Here is a 15598-nt window from a genome sequence, read left to right as displayed (position 1 = left end):
GCCACAGAGACCGCGCTAGGAAACCCTGCCGCGGCCGCCGCACTCAGCCGGAACATCCCCGGGAGCCCCGCGGGGCTGCGCTTATCGGCACCCCGGGACGCCGGGCACCGGGGTACAGGGACACCAGGACACCGGGCAGGGAATTAATGACACGGGGCGTTGGGAGTGAGCGGCCACCGACTCGCGTGGGGGTCCCGGCTGCCCCCTGAGCTCCCGCAAGGTGCCCCCTCCCCCCGGGACGGATCCCCCGCGGGGGACAGCGGCACCGTGAGCCCGCCCGCTCCGTTCCCTTCCCTTCCGCTTTCCCCCCACTTATTTCTTTCCCGCTTTTTCCTTTTTTTTCCTTCTCTTCCCTTTTTCCAGTCTTTTTTCCCTCCCTACTTTCCTTTTTTCTTCCCTTCCTTTTTAATTTCCTTCCCTCCTGTTATGTTCTTATTCTTTCCTTCCCTCCTATTCCTTTTTTCCTTTTCTTCCCTCCTATTCCTATTTTTTTTTCATTTTCTTACATCTTATTTCTTTTTTTTCTTTTCTTTCATCCTATTCATTCTTTTCCTTTCCTTCCCTCCTAGACCTTTTTTCCCTTTTCTTCCCTCCTTTTCCATTTCCCCCTTTAAGTCCCCCTCTTATTTTTTTTCCTTTCCTTCCCTCCTATTCCTTTTTTCCCTTTTCTTCCCTCCTTTTCCATTTCCCCCTTTCTTTCTCTAAGTCCCACTCTTATATTTTTATCTTTTCCTTTTTTTTCCCCTTCCCTTTGCTTCCCTTTCCACCGGCAGGTCCCGGGGAAGGTCCGGCGGGGCCCGGGATGCCCGGCATCGCCTCCAGGGTGGGAATTTCCCCCATTTGGAGCCAAAAATTGCCCCAAGGCTGGTAGGGGGGGGGGTCCCGGGGCACCCCCCGAACAGTGCCGCGGTGATGGGGACGCGGTAGAGGGGAGCGGAGCGGGGCTGGCACCGGGCTGGGATTTTGGGCTCATTCCAGGGGATTTTAGGGCGCTTCCCCTCCCCCCCACCCCGAGCATAACGAGGGGGTCGCGGTGAGGGGGGGGCGGCAGCAGCGGGGCTCTCCGCAAGCACCGGGGCACCGCCGCAGTGATGTCCCCCCGGGGGGGGGGGGCTGTGTCCCGGCGGGGCGGGGCGGCGGGGAGTTGGGGGGGGGGGGGGGAGCCCCAATCTCGGCCCCTCACTCCCCTCCTCCGCAACACCCCAAAGGAATGAGGTCACGTGAGGCGGGGCGGGGCCTGGCGGCGGCTGGAGGAGGGAAAAAAATAAAATAAAAAGGAGGAAAAAAAAATTAAAAAAAAAAAAGGAGGAGGAAGGAGGGGAAAAAAAAAAAAAGAGGGAAAGAAAAAAAAAAAACAACAACTCGAGCGAGAGAAAAAAAAAAAAGGCCCCGGCCGCAGCGCCCGCCGCCGCGCCGCGCCGAGCCGAGCCGTGCCCACCGGCGGGAGCGGGGGGGCGGCCGCGCCGCCGCCGCCGCCGCCGCCACCAGGTAGGGACGCGGTCCCGGGCCCCCCCCCCCCGCCGGGCCCCGCCGCCGGCCCCCCCGCGCCCTTTTCTCCCCGCGTTCAAGATGGCCGATGGCCGCCGCCTCCCCCCGCTTTGTGCCCGGGGCCGTGACACCCCCCCGGTGTGGGGCTACGGAGCCCTGACAGCCCCGGCGCCCCCCCCAGCGCGGGCCCGGCGTGGCGTGGAGCGGGGTAGTGCGGGGGGGGGGGGGGGCGCGGCAGGAGCCCCCCCGGGGCGGGCGGGGGGCCGGGCTGTCAGGCGGCCCCGGGTACAAAGGGCTGCGGGGCTGCCCCACCCCCGGCCCCAAACCCCGCGTGTACCCCCCCCCAAAAAAAAAAACCAACGGGGGGGGGCGCTGCAGCCGGGTCCCCCCCGGGCACAGCGCGGGGTCACGCGTGTCCGTGCCCGCACGCCGGTGCCAGGCGGGTGTCACGCACGGACACGTCGCACCGCCGGGACGGGGCGGGGGTGTGAGTGTGAGTGTGTGTGCGCGTGCCCTTGTGCGTACACGGGTGTGCGGACACGCGTGTCCGTGCCCTCCCCGTGGTGCTGCCCCCCCCCCCCTCCACCCCCTTCCCCGCCACCGTTCGGCTCCTCGGCGGCGGCCGGTGCCCGGGTCCCGTCGGGGCGGCGGGCGCTGTCGGGGGGCGGCGGGTTCACGCTCCGGTGCCTTTTTGTCGTGTTGCCGGGGCGTGGGGGACCGTGGCCGCCGTGCGGTCGAGTGCCGGTTGGCGGGGGGGAGACGTCCCGGTTTAGTTCCCGGTTTCCGGGCTCGCCGCCGCCGGGGGCTCCTACGGGGAGGGGGCGGCCGGTTGGGTCTAAGTTACCGGTGACTTTGAAACGTCCTTCCCCGCCCGTGCGTGGTCCGGGGGGGATTTTGGGGATGGGGAGGGGGCACACCATGCCGGGCCACCGCCCAGGGAGACAAAAGACCCCGAAAGCCGGGGCCGGGGGCGCGGGGAGCCCGGCGGCGGGACCCCTCCGGGTACCGGGCATCGCTGGTGGGACGGGGCGGCCCCGGGGGCTGCGGCTGGGCGGGGGCTGCGGCCGGCTCCGGTGCCCGGGGCGGGGGTCGGGGCTTTGTTCGCCCCCACGACAGGAAATCGCGGTTGTTATCACCCGGTTTATTAGAACCGGTTTGCGCCGGTGGCTCGGGCTCCCCCCTCCCGCGGAGACCCGGGCCGCCATTGGCGGCGGCGAGCACCAAAAGCAGCAAAATCCACCCAAAACGCGGCCCCGGTGTGGGCGGCCCGGTGCCCGGTGGAGCTGCCCGGTCCCCTGGCGGGGATCGGTGCGGGAGCCCGGGGCTGGGGGCTGCACCCCTCACCCCCCCTCCCTGGTGTTCTTCTGGCCGGGGGGAGCCTGGCAGTGGCCCCCCATCACCTGGGGGGTGCAGAGGGGTGGGGGCACCTGCCCGGGGGCAGCGGGGTGCAGGCGCACTGGGGTGCCCAGCTGGGGGATGCCCAGGGGTGAGAGTTCAGCCGGGGGGGCTGGGGCTTCCCGAACACCCTGGTGCCCCTGGCCCCCTCTGCCAGGAGACCCTGGGGCTCGCCTTGGCTCCTGTGCCTCCATCCTCGAGGTCCCCATCTCCATGGTGTCCCCATCCCTGCAGCATCTGCATCCCGGTCCCCGTGGTGTCCCCATCTCTGCACACCTCCATCCCGGTCCCTGTTGTGTCCCCATCCTGGTCCCCGTGGTGTCCCCATCTCTGCACACCTCCATCCCGGTCCCTGTTGTGTCCCCATCCTGGTCCCCGTGGTGTCCCCATCTCTGCACACCTCCATCCCGGTCCCCGTTGTGTCCCCATCCCTGCACACCTCCATCCCGGTCCCTGTTGTGTCCCCATCCTGGTCCCCGTGGTGTCCCCATCTCTGCACACCTCCATCCTGGTCCCTGTTGTGTCCCCATCCCTGCACACCTCCATCCCGGTCCCTGTTGTGTCCCCATCCTGGTCCCCGTGGTGTCCCCATCTCTGCACACCTCCATCCTGGTCCCTGTTGTGTCCCCATCCTGGTCCCCGTGGTGTCCCCATCTCTGCACACCTCCATCCCGGTCCCTGTTGTGTCCCCATCCTGGTCCCCGTGGTGTCCTCATCTCTGCACACCTCCATCCTGGTCCCTGTTGTGTCCCCATCCTGGTCCCCGTGGTGTCCCCATCTCTGCACACCTGCCTCTGGGGACTCCACGGTGGCCAAATGATCCGGGAGACCCAGGCTGGATCCCAGGAGAAGCACCGCAGGGATCGAGCAGGGTCGTGGGGCAGCTTCCCCAGGGCAGGTGCCTGGCCTGGGCCGGGTGTTGTACAGAGCCCCCCGCACGCACCCCCCCACGCGCACACACACACACAGACGTGCGCCCCGGTTGCTCCCCGGTGCGGGGTTCACCCCACATGGTGCCCGCGGTGCCTTCGCTGGGTGTCTCGGTGTCCGGCTGTTGGCCGTTGAGTGTCCGCCAAGGGCCTGGTGGTGACACCGCCGTGACCGCCTGTACCGCGGCTGTACGGGTGTTCCTGTGTGCCTGTGGGGAACCTGCGCCGGTGCGTGTAGCGTGTGCCTGTGTAGCATGTACCCCCGTGTGTGTGTCCCTGGGGGGGTGTGCGTGCGGTTGTTGCTGGGGGCACACCCCGCCGCCGTGCCCACACTCATTGATACAAACCCCGGGTTTCATCTCCCCCCCTCGCCTCGGATGGTTGTAATAATATTCTGGCTCCTCTCCAAGTATCGAGGTTGCCATGGCAACAATAAAACTGCAGCGATTTCGGGCTCCGGCTCCAATCGTTTCCCATTGTAAACGTGCAAGTGCCCGAGCGGGCAGGCAGCAATTCCGCCGTGCCCCCCCGTGCACCGCCCCCCCCCCCCGTGCACACCCACGTGCGTGGGTGCTGTGGATGCTCCCACGGGTGGGTGGCCAACACCAGACCTGGGAGTTTCTATAGAAACCGCCAGGCGGTGGCTGAAAATGCCTTTTTCCCTCAAACAAAACAAAAATCCACTTTGTGTGTGTGTGCGTTTGGGCATGTGTGTGCGTTTGGGCACGTGTGTGCGCAGGCAGCCCCCCCCCAGGAGCTGCAGGCGAGGTGGGGGGCAGGGGTGCTGTGTGCCCCGCTCAGATGTTGCTCAGCGTGGTGGGGACCCCCGGGAAGATGTAGACATGAGGCAGGAGGAGCTGGCGGTGCCCGGGGTGGGGGGTGGGTGCTGCTTGTGCACCCCTGGGGCTCTGTCCCAGTGCTCCCAGAGCCACGTGTGGCATCTCGGGGGGAGCACTGGGCACCCCCACCCTGCCCTGGATTTGTCTGTTAAAGGGTGAAGTGGGTCCCGCGGGTCCCATCCTTGCATGGAGCAGCCGTTCAGGGGGTCCCGGGTGTTTCCCTGCAGGGAGGATCCCCCGCGGCGCTGCTCCAAAATGCACAGGACCACCAGGATAAAGATCACCGAGCTCAACCCCCACCTGATGTGCGCCTTGTGCGGCGGCTACTTCATAGACGCCACCACCATCGTGGAGTGTCTGCACTCCTGTGAGTGTCCTGGGTCCCTGGCTGGGGCCATGCTGCACCCATGGGTGCCCTGAGTGGCCGCGCTGCACCCATGGGTGCCCTGAGCCACAGGAAGGGTGGCCATGCTGCACCCATGGGTGCCCGATGCCATGGGAAGGGTGGTCGTGCTGCACCCATGGGTGCCCTGAGTGGCTGTGCTGCACCCATGGGTGCCCGATGCCATGGGAAGGGTGGTCGTGCTGCACCCATGGGTGCCCTGAGTGGCTGTGCTGCACCCATGGGTGCCCGATGCCATGGGAAGGGTGGTCGTGCTGCACCCATGGGTGCCCTGAGTGGCTGTGCTGCACCCATGGGTGCCCGATGCCATGGGAAGGGTGGTCGTGCTCCACCCATGGGTGCCCTGAGTGGCTGTGCTGCACCCATGGGTGCCCGATGCCATGGGAAGGGTGGTCGTGCTGCACCCATGGGTGCCCTGAGTGTCCGTGGCTCACCCATGGGTGCCCTGAGCCACAGGAAGGGTGGCCGTGCTGCACCCATGGGTGCCCGATGCCATGGGAAGGGTGGTCGTGCTCCACCCATGGGTGCCCTGAGCCACAGGAAGGGTGGCAATGCTGCACCCATGGGTGCCTGATGCCATGGGAAGGGTGGTCGTGCTGTACCCATGGGTGCCCTGAGTGGCCGTGCTGCACCCATGGGTGCCCTGAGCCACAGGAAGGGTGGCCGTGCTGCACCCATGGGTGCCCGATGCCATGGGAAGGGTGGCCGTGCTGCACCCATGGGTGCCCCATGCCATGGGAAGGGTGGCCGTGCTGCACCCATGGGTGCCCTGAGCCACAGGAAGGGTGGCCGTGCTGCACCCATGGGTGCCCGATGCCATGGGAAGGGTGGCCGTGCTGCACCCATGGGTGCCCCATGCCATGGGAAGGGTGGTCATGCTGCACCCATGGGTGCCCTGAGTGCCCGTGCTGCACCAGGACCCTCCTGCAGTGCCCAAACCCATCCTGCCTGAGGTGTGGCTGGCGCATGGAGCGCAGGGTCCTGGATGGGGCTGGATGGGGCCCTGGCCCCGAACTGGTGCAGGGGTGTGGGGCGCTTTGCTGGGTGGCAGAGGGGCGCTGCCCCCCCCATCTGTCCGTCTGCTCACGCCGCGTCTCTCCCCGCAGTCTGCAAAACCTGCATCGTCCGCTACCTGGAGACAAACAAGTACTGCCCCATGTGTGATGTCCAAGTGCACAAAACCAGACCCCTCCTCAGCATCAGGTGAGCCGAGGGGGGTCCCCACGCGCCCCCGGCCCCGGCGCGTCCCCAAGCCCTGGCCCGTGTGAGTGCAGCCCTGCAGGGACCAGCTGCATCTCTCGCAGCGTGAAACCTCTGTGCCTGACCCCGCATCCCGCAGCAGTGGGGACTGGGATGCTCTCCGGGTGGAATGGGAGTGGGGACGGTGGGAGATGCCACCATGGAAGGGACCGGACTTGGGGACAGGCTGGGGCAGGTGCCAGCCAGAGCAAGGGCTGCCCTGTGCCCATCCCTCAGCATCCCGCACCGCAGGCATCCCTCCGCCCATCCCCACGATCCCTCCATCCATCCCCACGGTCCCTCTGTCCATCCCCGCGGTCCCTCCGTGCGCAGTTTAACCTGGGACCCCCTGTGCTTTCCAGCTCCCTGCTCTGTCCCCGTGGGGACGGTGCCGTGTCCCTCGGGGGATGCTGAAGGGGCGCCCGGTGGCTTCTCTGGGGAAAGCCAGACACGTCCCATCACTTGTGGAATTGGCTCTGCAGGTGGTTGGCATAGAAACCATGAAAGGCTGTGATACATCACTCGCCTTTTTTTTTTTTAGCCTCTTCCATGTAAATCTGTTTCTGTAGTAACACTTTTTCTGCCCCTTTTTTTTTTTTCTTTTTTTTTTTTTTTCTGGTTCACTATGAAATATTTACACTCTGGCTCCCACGGCTCCCTCGCCGAAACATCCCTGCCTGTGTGCAGAGACGGATACGCAGCCGCCGAGCGTGGCTGCCACGGTGGCACCGGTGCTTTCGCATCCCGGCGGGTCGCGGTGGGGGGAAATGTGGGGTGCATGGGCAGCGGTGCTGCGGCGGGTGGCGGGGGGTCCTGAGCCAGATGGGGTGCCATTGAAAACTGCACCGATGGGGGGCTGGCTTTCCCCTTGGCTTCCCAAACCGGTGCCGTGGTGCCGTGGCAGCACCAAAACACCCACACGCTGGGCATGGTGCTGAGGGTGCTGCCCATGTGTGGACCCCCAGCCCCCCGCCCAGCACCACCGTCCTGGGCTGAATGGGGTGGTTGACTCATGCAAGAGCAGGGACCGGCTGGTAATTAAGCTGTCAATCAAACGGCTGAGGTTGTTTTTTCATTAGCTTGCTGTAAATTACAAAGTAAATTCGCCGGGTATGTATTATAAATAAAATCACAGCGGGGCCCCGTGAACCGGAGTGACATCACCAAGGAATTAGGGATAAAAGACATAGCTGGGCTAAAAATAATATAGGGTACGGTCATTTGTTTTTCTTTAGAATAAAGGCCTTATTATTAAAACGGAAATAATTGCAGATATAATTTACTTTTCACCAGTCCCACTGCTCTTGCTTTGTTTTTGAGATAATTATTTTTTTAATTCATTTGAGCTGCTGCTTTTAAATTGGCGGGGTTCGGAGCCCAAGCCTTCCCGCAAAATCCCATTCCCCGCTCCGTGCTGAGGATGGGATTTGAGTTTCCCCCAGTTCCTCCAGTGCTTTAGAAGATCCCACCTGGAGATACCCACATTTTAGGGAATCCACTTGGCTTTCCTGTAGGACAGCCCGAGAGCGGCTGCTCCCTGCTCTCCTTACAACAGAGGGAACCGGCAGCCGAATCCAAAAATAAAATCAGATGCAGATGAAAACTTGCAGAAACATTTGCCAATCTTAGATTTTATTTTAATTTTTTTTTTTAGATTCTTGATGAGTTTTTGTAATTGTTTTGACTACTGAAACGGATCCTGGCCCCAGAATCCTGCTGTCATAATTCCTAGCAATTACAAGGATTTTTGAAATGGTTTTCTTGTTTTTTTCCAGAGTTAACCCTTTGCAGTGAGACGGGGAGCCGGGGCTTTGTACTGGGAGCTTACTGGGAGGGAGATGGGGTGGGGGGAGCAGCCTGCGGGCTGGCGGGGGGCACGGGGGGCAGGGCAGCTTTCAGCAGCCCAGGGGAGGAAGCTGCTCCCGAATCCAGCTGATTTCTCTCTTTTTTCCTATTTCTTTCTTTCCCCCAGGTCGGACAAAACCCTCCAGGACATAGTGTACAAACTGGTCCCGGGGCTTTTCAAAGGTACAGCCCTGGGCGGTGATAACTGGGTGGGTTTGGGGGTGTCTGTATCTCCCCCCCCCCCCCCAGTGAAACTGGTCCCCCAGCTTCCCCGCTGCCCACGCAGACCCCTGCCCGTGTCACGGGGACAGCAGGAGAGCGCGTGGTCCCAGCGGACACGGGGATGGGTCCATCCGGATAGCGCCCATCCCGGGGGGTGCTGCTGGGGGGAACCCCGAAAAGCAGAGCTGGGACCAGGAGCCGCGGATTTGCTTTCCGAGCACCTGCCCCTCCTTGGCGGGGGGCAAAGTGTGGGGGGTCCGCAGGTGTGGCGAGCCCGAGGACAGTCGAGCCGCCGTAAGGGCGTTCTCCCAGCAGCGGATTTGCAGCCGCTTCGAGGGTTTTACTGGTACGACTGGGCTGCTCTTGCCAAAGCCACTGCCCTCACCGGGGCCGTCCGCACCGTGAGCGGTGCTCAGCGATCCGGGGTTCCTGGGGCTCCCCTCCTCGCACCCATCTCCCCCTTGGTGCCGTTTTTCCTCCCCCCTCACCTCCCTCCTCCCGCAGATGAGATGAAGAGGCGGCGTGATTTCTATGCAGCCTACCCCATGGCAGAGGGTGAGTGTCCGCCTCGGGGACACCCCCCCCCCCTCCCCCTGGCTGTGCCCCCTCCCCGTGATGGCTCAGCCTTTCCCTCCTTCTGCTCCTGCAGTTCCCAACGGATCCAACGAAGATCGCGGGGAAGTGTCCGAGCAGGACAAGGGCAACCTGACAGACGACGAGATTGTCAGCCTGTCCATAGAGTTTTATGAAGGGTCGAGGTACAATTTTCCGGCTGCTCCCCAGCCCCTGCCTCTGGGGGTTGTCAATAAACTCCCCCCACCCTCTCTCCCCGCTCCGGAGATGGAGCCGGGGGTGCCTGGCACGGCCCCCGCTCAGGGATCGGTGTATCCAGGGATGCTTGGATGGATGGAGGAGCACCCAAAGCTCAGCCCCCCGGTCCCCCATCCTGCATCCTCTGAGGGCGCGATGCCCCGGCATCGCTGCTGCCTGGGCAGCTCCTTCCTGGGCAGCAGAGCCCAAGGGCCGCCCCGTCCCGGTGCCTCTGAGGTGCTGCTGGGTTGGAAACGCAGGAATTTGGGCACGTGTGTGGTCAGGGGGGGCGAAAGCAGAGCTCGGCTGGGGGTCGCTGGGTGTTTCCCCCCCTTGTTGCCCCTCCCGGGATACCCCCCTTGGTGAGTGATTTTTTCCTCTCCGCCTTTTGATTCCTCCGTCAGCTTCGTCCTGTGTTTGCTTTCCTCCCCACAGAGAGGAGAAGAAAGGGACGGTGGAGAACGGGGACCTGGAGAAGGAGAAGGTGAGTGTGGTGGGACCGCGGCACGGAGAGCTGCGCCGCCAGCTGCCTCCCCGGCTTTTGGGGTGGGGGTGTGGGGGGCACCCCAAACCACCTGGGAACTGCCCATTAATTGCACGGCGGACTCTCAGCAACGCCTCTCCCCCCGGCCCCCTCCCGCTGCGCCCCCAGAAGAACGGGGTACGGTTCCTGCGCTGCCCCGCCGCGATGACCGTCATGCACCTGGCCAAGTTCCTCCGCAACAAGATGGATGTTCCCAGCAAGTACAAGGTGAGCGTGAGCCCCCTGCGCTCCGCTGGGCTTGGGGCGGGGGGGGGGGGGGGCGGGGGGTGATGCCATGTCTCCATCCCGTGTTGCATCCATCCCCCGCTGCAAACGCGCCGCGTTCCCTTGTTCCCGAATATCGCGGCTCTGCTGCGCAGCCTGGGCTTTGCATCCCCAGCGGGCGGGTGCTGGGGCAGGATCCGGCCCTTAGGGCTTGTTGCTGGAAACTGAATTTGCTCCAGCTTCTGGCAAGGGCAGCCCCGGGACCCCCGGCAGCCCCCGGTTTGGGGATGGCAAAGCCTCAACGCCCCAGGAGCGACTCCGGGGGGGGGGCTGGCGGTGCCTCTGCCCCTGTGCTGGGGGGCTGACGCTGTCCCCTGCGCCAGGTGGAGGTCCTCTACGAAGACGAGCCCCTGAAGGAGTATTACACCCTGATGGACATCGCCTACATCTACCCCTGGAGGAGGGTAAGCCCAGCTGCCGACCCGTCGGCACCGGTGCCGGGGCTTGGCCGGGGGGAGAAGCCTGGAAAAGCAGTTCTTTGGGGAAAGGTTAGAGGCACTGGAAGCTTCACAACGGCAAAGCTTAAAAAAGGAAAAGTTAGAGATGGAAAAGCTTCAAAACTGAAGAACTCGAAAATTGGGAAACTTAAAAAGGGAAAAACTTTAAAATTGGAAAACTTAAAAATGGAAAAACTTAAAAATGGAAGAACTTACATTTGGAAAACAAAAATGGAAAAACTTAATAATTGGAAAACTTAAAAATGGAAAAACTTAAATTTGGAAAACTTAAAAATGGAGAAACTTAAAAATTGGAAAAACTTAAATTTTGAAAACTTAAAAATGGAAAAACTTAAAAATTGAAAAACAAAAATGGAAAAAACTTAAATTTTGAAAACTTAAAAATGGAAAAACTTAAAAATTGAAAAACAAAACCGGAAAAACTTAAATTTAATTTTGAAAACTTAAAAATGGAAAAACTTAAAAATTGGGGAAAAACTTAAAAATTGGAAAACTTAAAAATTGGAAAACTTAAAAATTGGAAAACAAAAATGGAAAGACTTAAACATGGAAAAACTTAAAAATGGGAAAACAGAAATGGCAAAACTTAAAATTGAAAAACTTAAAAATGGAACAATTCAAGATTTGAAAATATTAATTGAAAAGCTTAACAACTGGGAGACCTTAGAAAGGGGGGCACCTCAAATAAACCCCGGGTGCCCCCTCCATGCAGAGGTGTTTGCTCCAGCTGGGATTTTAGGAGGTGGGGGGCTTTTCCCCCTCTTCCTGCAGGGCAGGCGGGAGGGCTGGTGGCCAGCACTGGGTGCTGCGGTGCCGTCGTGGCACGGGGTGCCATGGGGTGCCATGGGGTGCCGGTGCCATGGGTCTGCTGCCTCTCCCGCTCGCAGAACGGGCCCCTGCCGCTGAAATACCGCGTCCAACCCGCCTGCAAGCGGCTGAAGCTGTCCCAGCCGGCCCCCTCCGAGGGCACCAACACCAGCGGCGCATCCGAGTGCGAGTCGGTCAGCGACAAAGCCCACAGCCCCGCCACGCTGCCCGCCACCTCGTCCTCCCTGCCCAGCCCTGGCACCCCCTCCCACGGCTCGCCCAGCTCCACCGGCGGCAGCGGCACCGCCGGCACCGGCACTGCACTCAACGGCACCTCGAACTGCCCCCCGCTGCCCCCCGCCAGCCGGTGCCGCAAAACGACTGTCAACGGCAGCGCCGCCTCCGCCTTGACCTAAGCACCGACCACGCAGGGACTCCTGGCTGGGTTTTATATATCTATATATATTATATATATACATATATAAATATATATGTGTACATAGGGAGAAAAAAAAATTATACATACTTATTTTCTATTGATTGACCAGATTAATTTAAAATGCAAATAAGACACATAAATGTGGTTGAATATTTTTAAATGATTTTTTTTTCCTTTTTTTTTCTTTTTTTTTTTTTTTTTGTTTTTAATTTTAACTTAATGTAAGCTGCATGCCGGAGCCGGGAGCCACGCAGGCACTGCTGCCTTCCTTGCTTATTTTCCCTTTTAACGCTTTTCACTCTCCTCCCCATCCCTCTCCCCTCGCACCCACCGGGAGCGAGACGGGGCGGTGAGCGGGGACTCCCGGCTGCACAGGTAAGGGCCAAGCACAGGTAAGGGCCAAGCACAGAAGCCAAAAACTCCTGCCTCCCCAGCCCCGCCGTGCCCTGCATTATTATTTTTTTTTTTTTACTTTTTTCCGTTTATTTCAGTTTTTTTGGCCACCAGGCTAAATAACATGGTGCCTGTGGCTGGCTGGGACCACCGGTCCATTTGTTGGCATTGAGCATCGCTTGCTGGCGTTACCCCCCCCCCTCAGTTTTGCTTTGCCGTGCACATTTCTGGTTCTGTATCCCCGAGTGGTCTCTGGACAGGCAAAGCCTCACACAGACGCTTCCCTTTATGCACAGTAAGTAGGTTCCTTTTTTTTTTTAATATTTTTTCCAGCTTAAAAAAAAAAAAAATTATGCTTGCAACTTGGTGGCGAAGGGCTGGCCGGAGCAGTGGTAGGAGCACAAGCCCCGCGGAATATTGGTGTCTCCCCTCCCCGGGGCAGCACTGGGTGCCAACTCCGGGAAATTTTGTCTGGGGGCATCTAAACCATTGGGGGCTGCACTGGGTGAGTCAATGTGGGACCCAGGGGCTTCAAATTCCCCGGCAGGGGGCACGGGACACCCCCCCCCCATCACTGGCTCCCCGCTCAAACGCACGGCTTCAACACCGCGTTTCAGAGCGTTTCTTTTTCTGTTCTCCGCCCTGTCCTTCCCATCCTCTCCTCCTGCCCCCACACTGGGTTTTTAAAAAAAGAAAATAAAAAAAATAAGACTACAGTGCCTTTAGCCAGGAGGCTTCGGTGAGGGGGCGAGTGTGGGAAGGTGCTGCCGTGTTCTGGGTGGGAGCGGAGCGACACCGGCATCACCGCCTGCTCCGGGGAAAGGGACCAACTTTCTACACTGTCAAAAAAAAAAAAAAAAAAAAAAATTAAAAAAAAAAGCACATGAGCCCCAGGGAGCGCAGAACCCAGGGGTTTCTCTCCTGCCCTTGCTGGGGAGGGGGATGAATGACAAAAAAAAAAGCAAGTGCCTGCAGCGCCTGGCCGGCACCCCACGGCCAGGCTGCGGCCGCCCGGCACGGCACGGGGCGAACCAAAGGAAGGCGGCACGGGAATCGTATGACCAGCCCGACTCCAAAGGTCAGGAAACGTGGGATGTTGTTATTGTAATTATTTTTTTTTAATTTTTAATTCTTTGTTTTGAAGTACTGCATCCCCATCACGGATGTGACAGCGGCACCTTTGCTACAGCACAGCCCTGGCCGATGGGGTCCAGGGGGGTCCCCTCTTCTTTGCGCCCCATCCCCGGGCTGCGGCTGGACGAGGGGCTCAGAGCATGTCAGGGGGCTCCATTTGTCTCGACTTTGACACCCCTTTTCTCCTTGTAAATAGGCCAGAATTAACTGAGGGAGGCAGCTGAAGTGCCTCGGTCTGGGGGTTGTGGGGGGCTCTTGGGGGGGGGCGTTTTGTTTTCTGTTTTTCCCTCTATGGTACAAACCAAATTGCTCTGTATGTTTGCATCCTGTATGACGTTTTAATGTCTTGTAATATATCCCAATATTCATATATTGTTCTCGGTTAAACATTTGTATAACTATACAGCTTTGTAAATGTAATAAATGCTGCAGACTGTCCTTCCCTTCGTCCGCTTGTCCAGGCGCCGCTGCCCGGGTCCCTCCGTCCCGCGCTCCGATGGGCACCCCCAGCTCCGGCAGCACAAACCGCTCCTGAAATTCCCCTTTTCCAACCAAATATTTTCTTCCCCAGCCATCCCTGAGCTTTGTTATCCTTGGCAGGGCCCCAGCGGGGCAGAAGGCAAAACTGCTGCCCCCGTGGGGGGGTGAGGTTGGTTTTCTGCAGCTGGTGGCAACCCTCAGTGCTCGGTAATTAACGTTAATTGGGTGGGAGCTGAGCATCTCATCCCCGCTGCGGTACCCAAGGCTGAGCATCCCTGCGGTCCCGAGCTGTGGTACCCAAGGCTGAGCATCCCTGCGGTCCCGAGCTGCCGGTGGGCTCCATCGTTGTGGGGTGCAGCCGTGTCAGGGCTGGGGGGGGGGGGGCTGTGCCCCCTGCACAGCCTCCTCCTTGTGGGTGCCATCACAGTAAGGGGGGGAGCGGGTGCGCTTGCACCCACAGAGCCAGACTGTGCCCCCCTCCTCCGGGGTGAAGCGCAGGGGGGAGACCCCCGGGGCTGCTTTCTTGTGGGCGCCGTCACAGAAGGGCTGCAAAGCAAACGGGGAGGTAAAGCGGGGAGTGGGGGGGTGGGATTTGGGGGTGGCCGGCTGGCCCGGGGGCCGCGCAGCTGCTCCCCACCGGGTATCAAACGGGGGGACCACGACCACCCCCCCATCCCCACGGCTGCACACCCGTGATGCAGCGCAGCCCCCGGGAATTGCGGGAGCTGCCGGGGGGGGGGGGAGGGCAGCAGCAGCTCCTGCCCACCCAGCCCCCCCGGGCCCGGGCCTGCCCGTGCCCCCCCGCCCCCCGGAGCCCCCCCAGCCCCACCTGGCTCTTGCTGTGCCCGCAGGCGCACCAGGCGTATCTCTTCCCCGCCTTCAGCTCCACCGGGAACGGCTGCGCGGCGGCGCCCACCGGCCGCGGGGGGGCCGAGCAGGGGCGCACGGGGGGGGCGGGGAACAGGGCCGGGGTGCCCATCCCCCCCCGGCGGCCCCCGGCGCCCCCCGCCGCTCTCACCAGTGACACAAGCGCGACCGGCCTCAACAGCATCGCGGCCTCGGTCACCTCCCCCCGACGGTCACCTCTCCCCCCCCCGGGCTCCTCCCCCCCGGTCACCTCCCCCCCGGCTCCTCCCACCCCCGGTCACCTCCCACCCCGGCTCTTCCCACCCCCGGTCACCTCCCCTCCGGCTCCTCCCACCCCCGGCTCCTCCCACCCCCGGTCACCTCCCACCCCGGCTCCTCCCACCCCCTCAGCCCCTCCCCCCGCCCCGTCGGAAGAGCCGGGCCCGTCCCGGCGGAGCTCCCCCGCCCGCTGCACAAAGCTTCCCCCTGGCACCGGGACCCCCCCGGGCGCTCTGGGCCGCCTCCCATCCCCCTCCCCCCGCGGGGTTTGGGGGTTCGCCCACCCCCCCCAGAGTTGCAGGCGGAGGGGGGGGGTCCCTCTGCTTTGCCAAATGCTCTGCCGCTTCCCTGGAAATTAATTTTTTAAGGATCAAAGGGTTGGGGACGCACCCCCCCGCCCCCCCCTTTCTTTTTATAAACGTTTATCTACGGGGGAAACTTCGCTTTCCTGCACGCGGAGCTGGTGAAGCTCTGCAGAGGGCGGCACGTGCCGGGGGGGCGCCACCATCCCACCCGGGGTCGCGGTCCCCAGCCCCGCTGCGTCCTGCGGGGGGGGGATGCCCACGGCCTCCACCTGCCATCCCTCCACCCCACCACCCCCCACTCCGCCATCCGCCATCCCTCATCCCGCCACCCCACCACCCCGCCAGCCCCCACCCCACCACCCTGCCATCCCACCACCCCCCATTCCTCCATCCCCCATCCCCCACCCCGGGGCACTGGGAGCCAGGGCCCATCCAGGCGCCACCTGTCACCCTTTCAGAGGTGTTAACCCCATGTCCAA

The 15598-nt window shown here is 61.7% G+C and overlaps 2 protein-coding genes across 7 annotated transcripts; one reads left to right on the top strand and one right to left on the bottom strand.

Annotated features, from left to right (window-relative positions):
* Positions 1-1355: 1355 nt before the first annotated feature.
* Positions 1356-13647, top strand: PCGF2 (polycomb group ring finger 2; the record flags this gene model as incomplete). 6 transcript variants are annotated; one of them, XM_080369943.1, is made up of 10 exons in its annotated part: positions 1356-1488; positions 4879-5018; positions 6161-6257; positions 8266-8321; positions 8865-8915; positions 9010-9118; positions 9606-9654; positions 9783-9921; positions 10302-10382; positions 11324-13647. In XM_080369943.1, the coding sequence occupies 9 exons, from the start codon at positions 4907-4909 to the stop codon at positions 11785-11787; spliced, it is 1158 nt and encodes a 385-aa protein (XP_080226069.1). In that variant the 3' UTR covers positions 11788-13647. The 6 variants fall into 6 exon arrangements, with proteins under 6 accessions (XP_080226069.1, XP_080226070.1, XP_080226068.1 ...); XM_080369944.1 differs by lacking the exon at positions 1356-1488 and adding an exon at positions 1942-1981; XM_080369942.1 differs by lacking the exon at positions 1356-1488 and having other exon boundaries at positions 4838-5018.
* On the bottom strand, positions 13524-14783 carry CISD3 (CDGSH iron sulfur domain 3). The gene is made up of 2 exons (XM_080369948.1): positions 14519-14783; positions 13524-14235 (listed from the first exon to the last, which is right to left on the bottom strand). Exons 1-2 carry the CDS (start codon positions 14738-14740, stop codon positions 14053-14055), a joined length of 405 nt encoding a protein of 134 aa, XP_080226074.1. The 5' UTR covers positions 14741-14783; the 3' UTR covers positions 13524-14052.
* Between the last annotated feature and the right edge of the window lie 815 nt (positions 14784-15598).

This window comes from Falco punctatus, assembly GCF_963210335.1.
Source record: "Falco punctatus genome assembly, chromosome: 19".
Classification (NCBI taxonomy): domain Eukaryota; kingdom Metazoa; phylum Chordata; class Aves; order Falconiformes; family Falconidae; genus Falco; species Falco punctatus.
Note: the sequence above shows the minus strand (reverse complement) of the source record. Positions and strands in the feature narration are given on the sequence as shown.

Coding starts and splice junctions, on each gene's coding strand:
- CISD3 (XM_080369948.1), bottom strand. CDS start 14,740: ATGCTGTTGAGGCCGGTCGCGCTTGTGTCACTGGTGAGAGCGGCGGGG. Junction 14,236..14,518: donor GCGGGCACAGCAAGAGCCAG/GTGGGGCTGGGG, acceptor TTTGCTTTGCAG/CCCTTCTGTGACGGCGCCCA.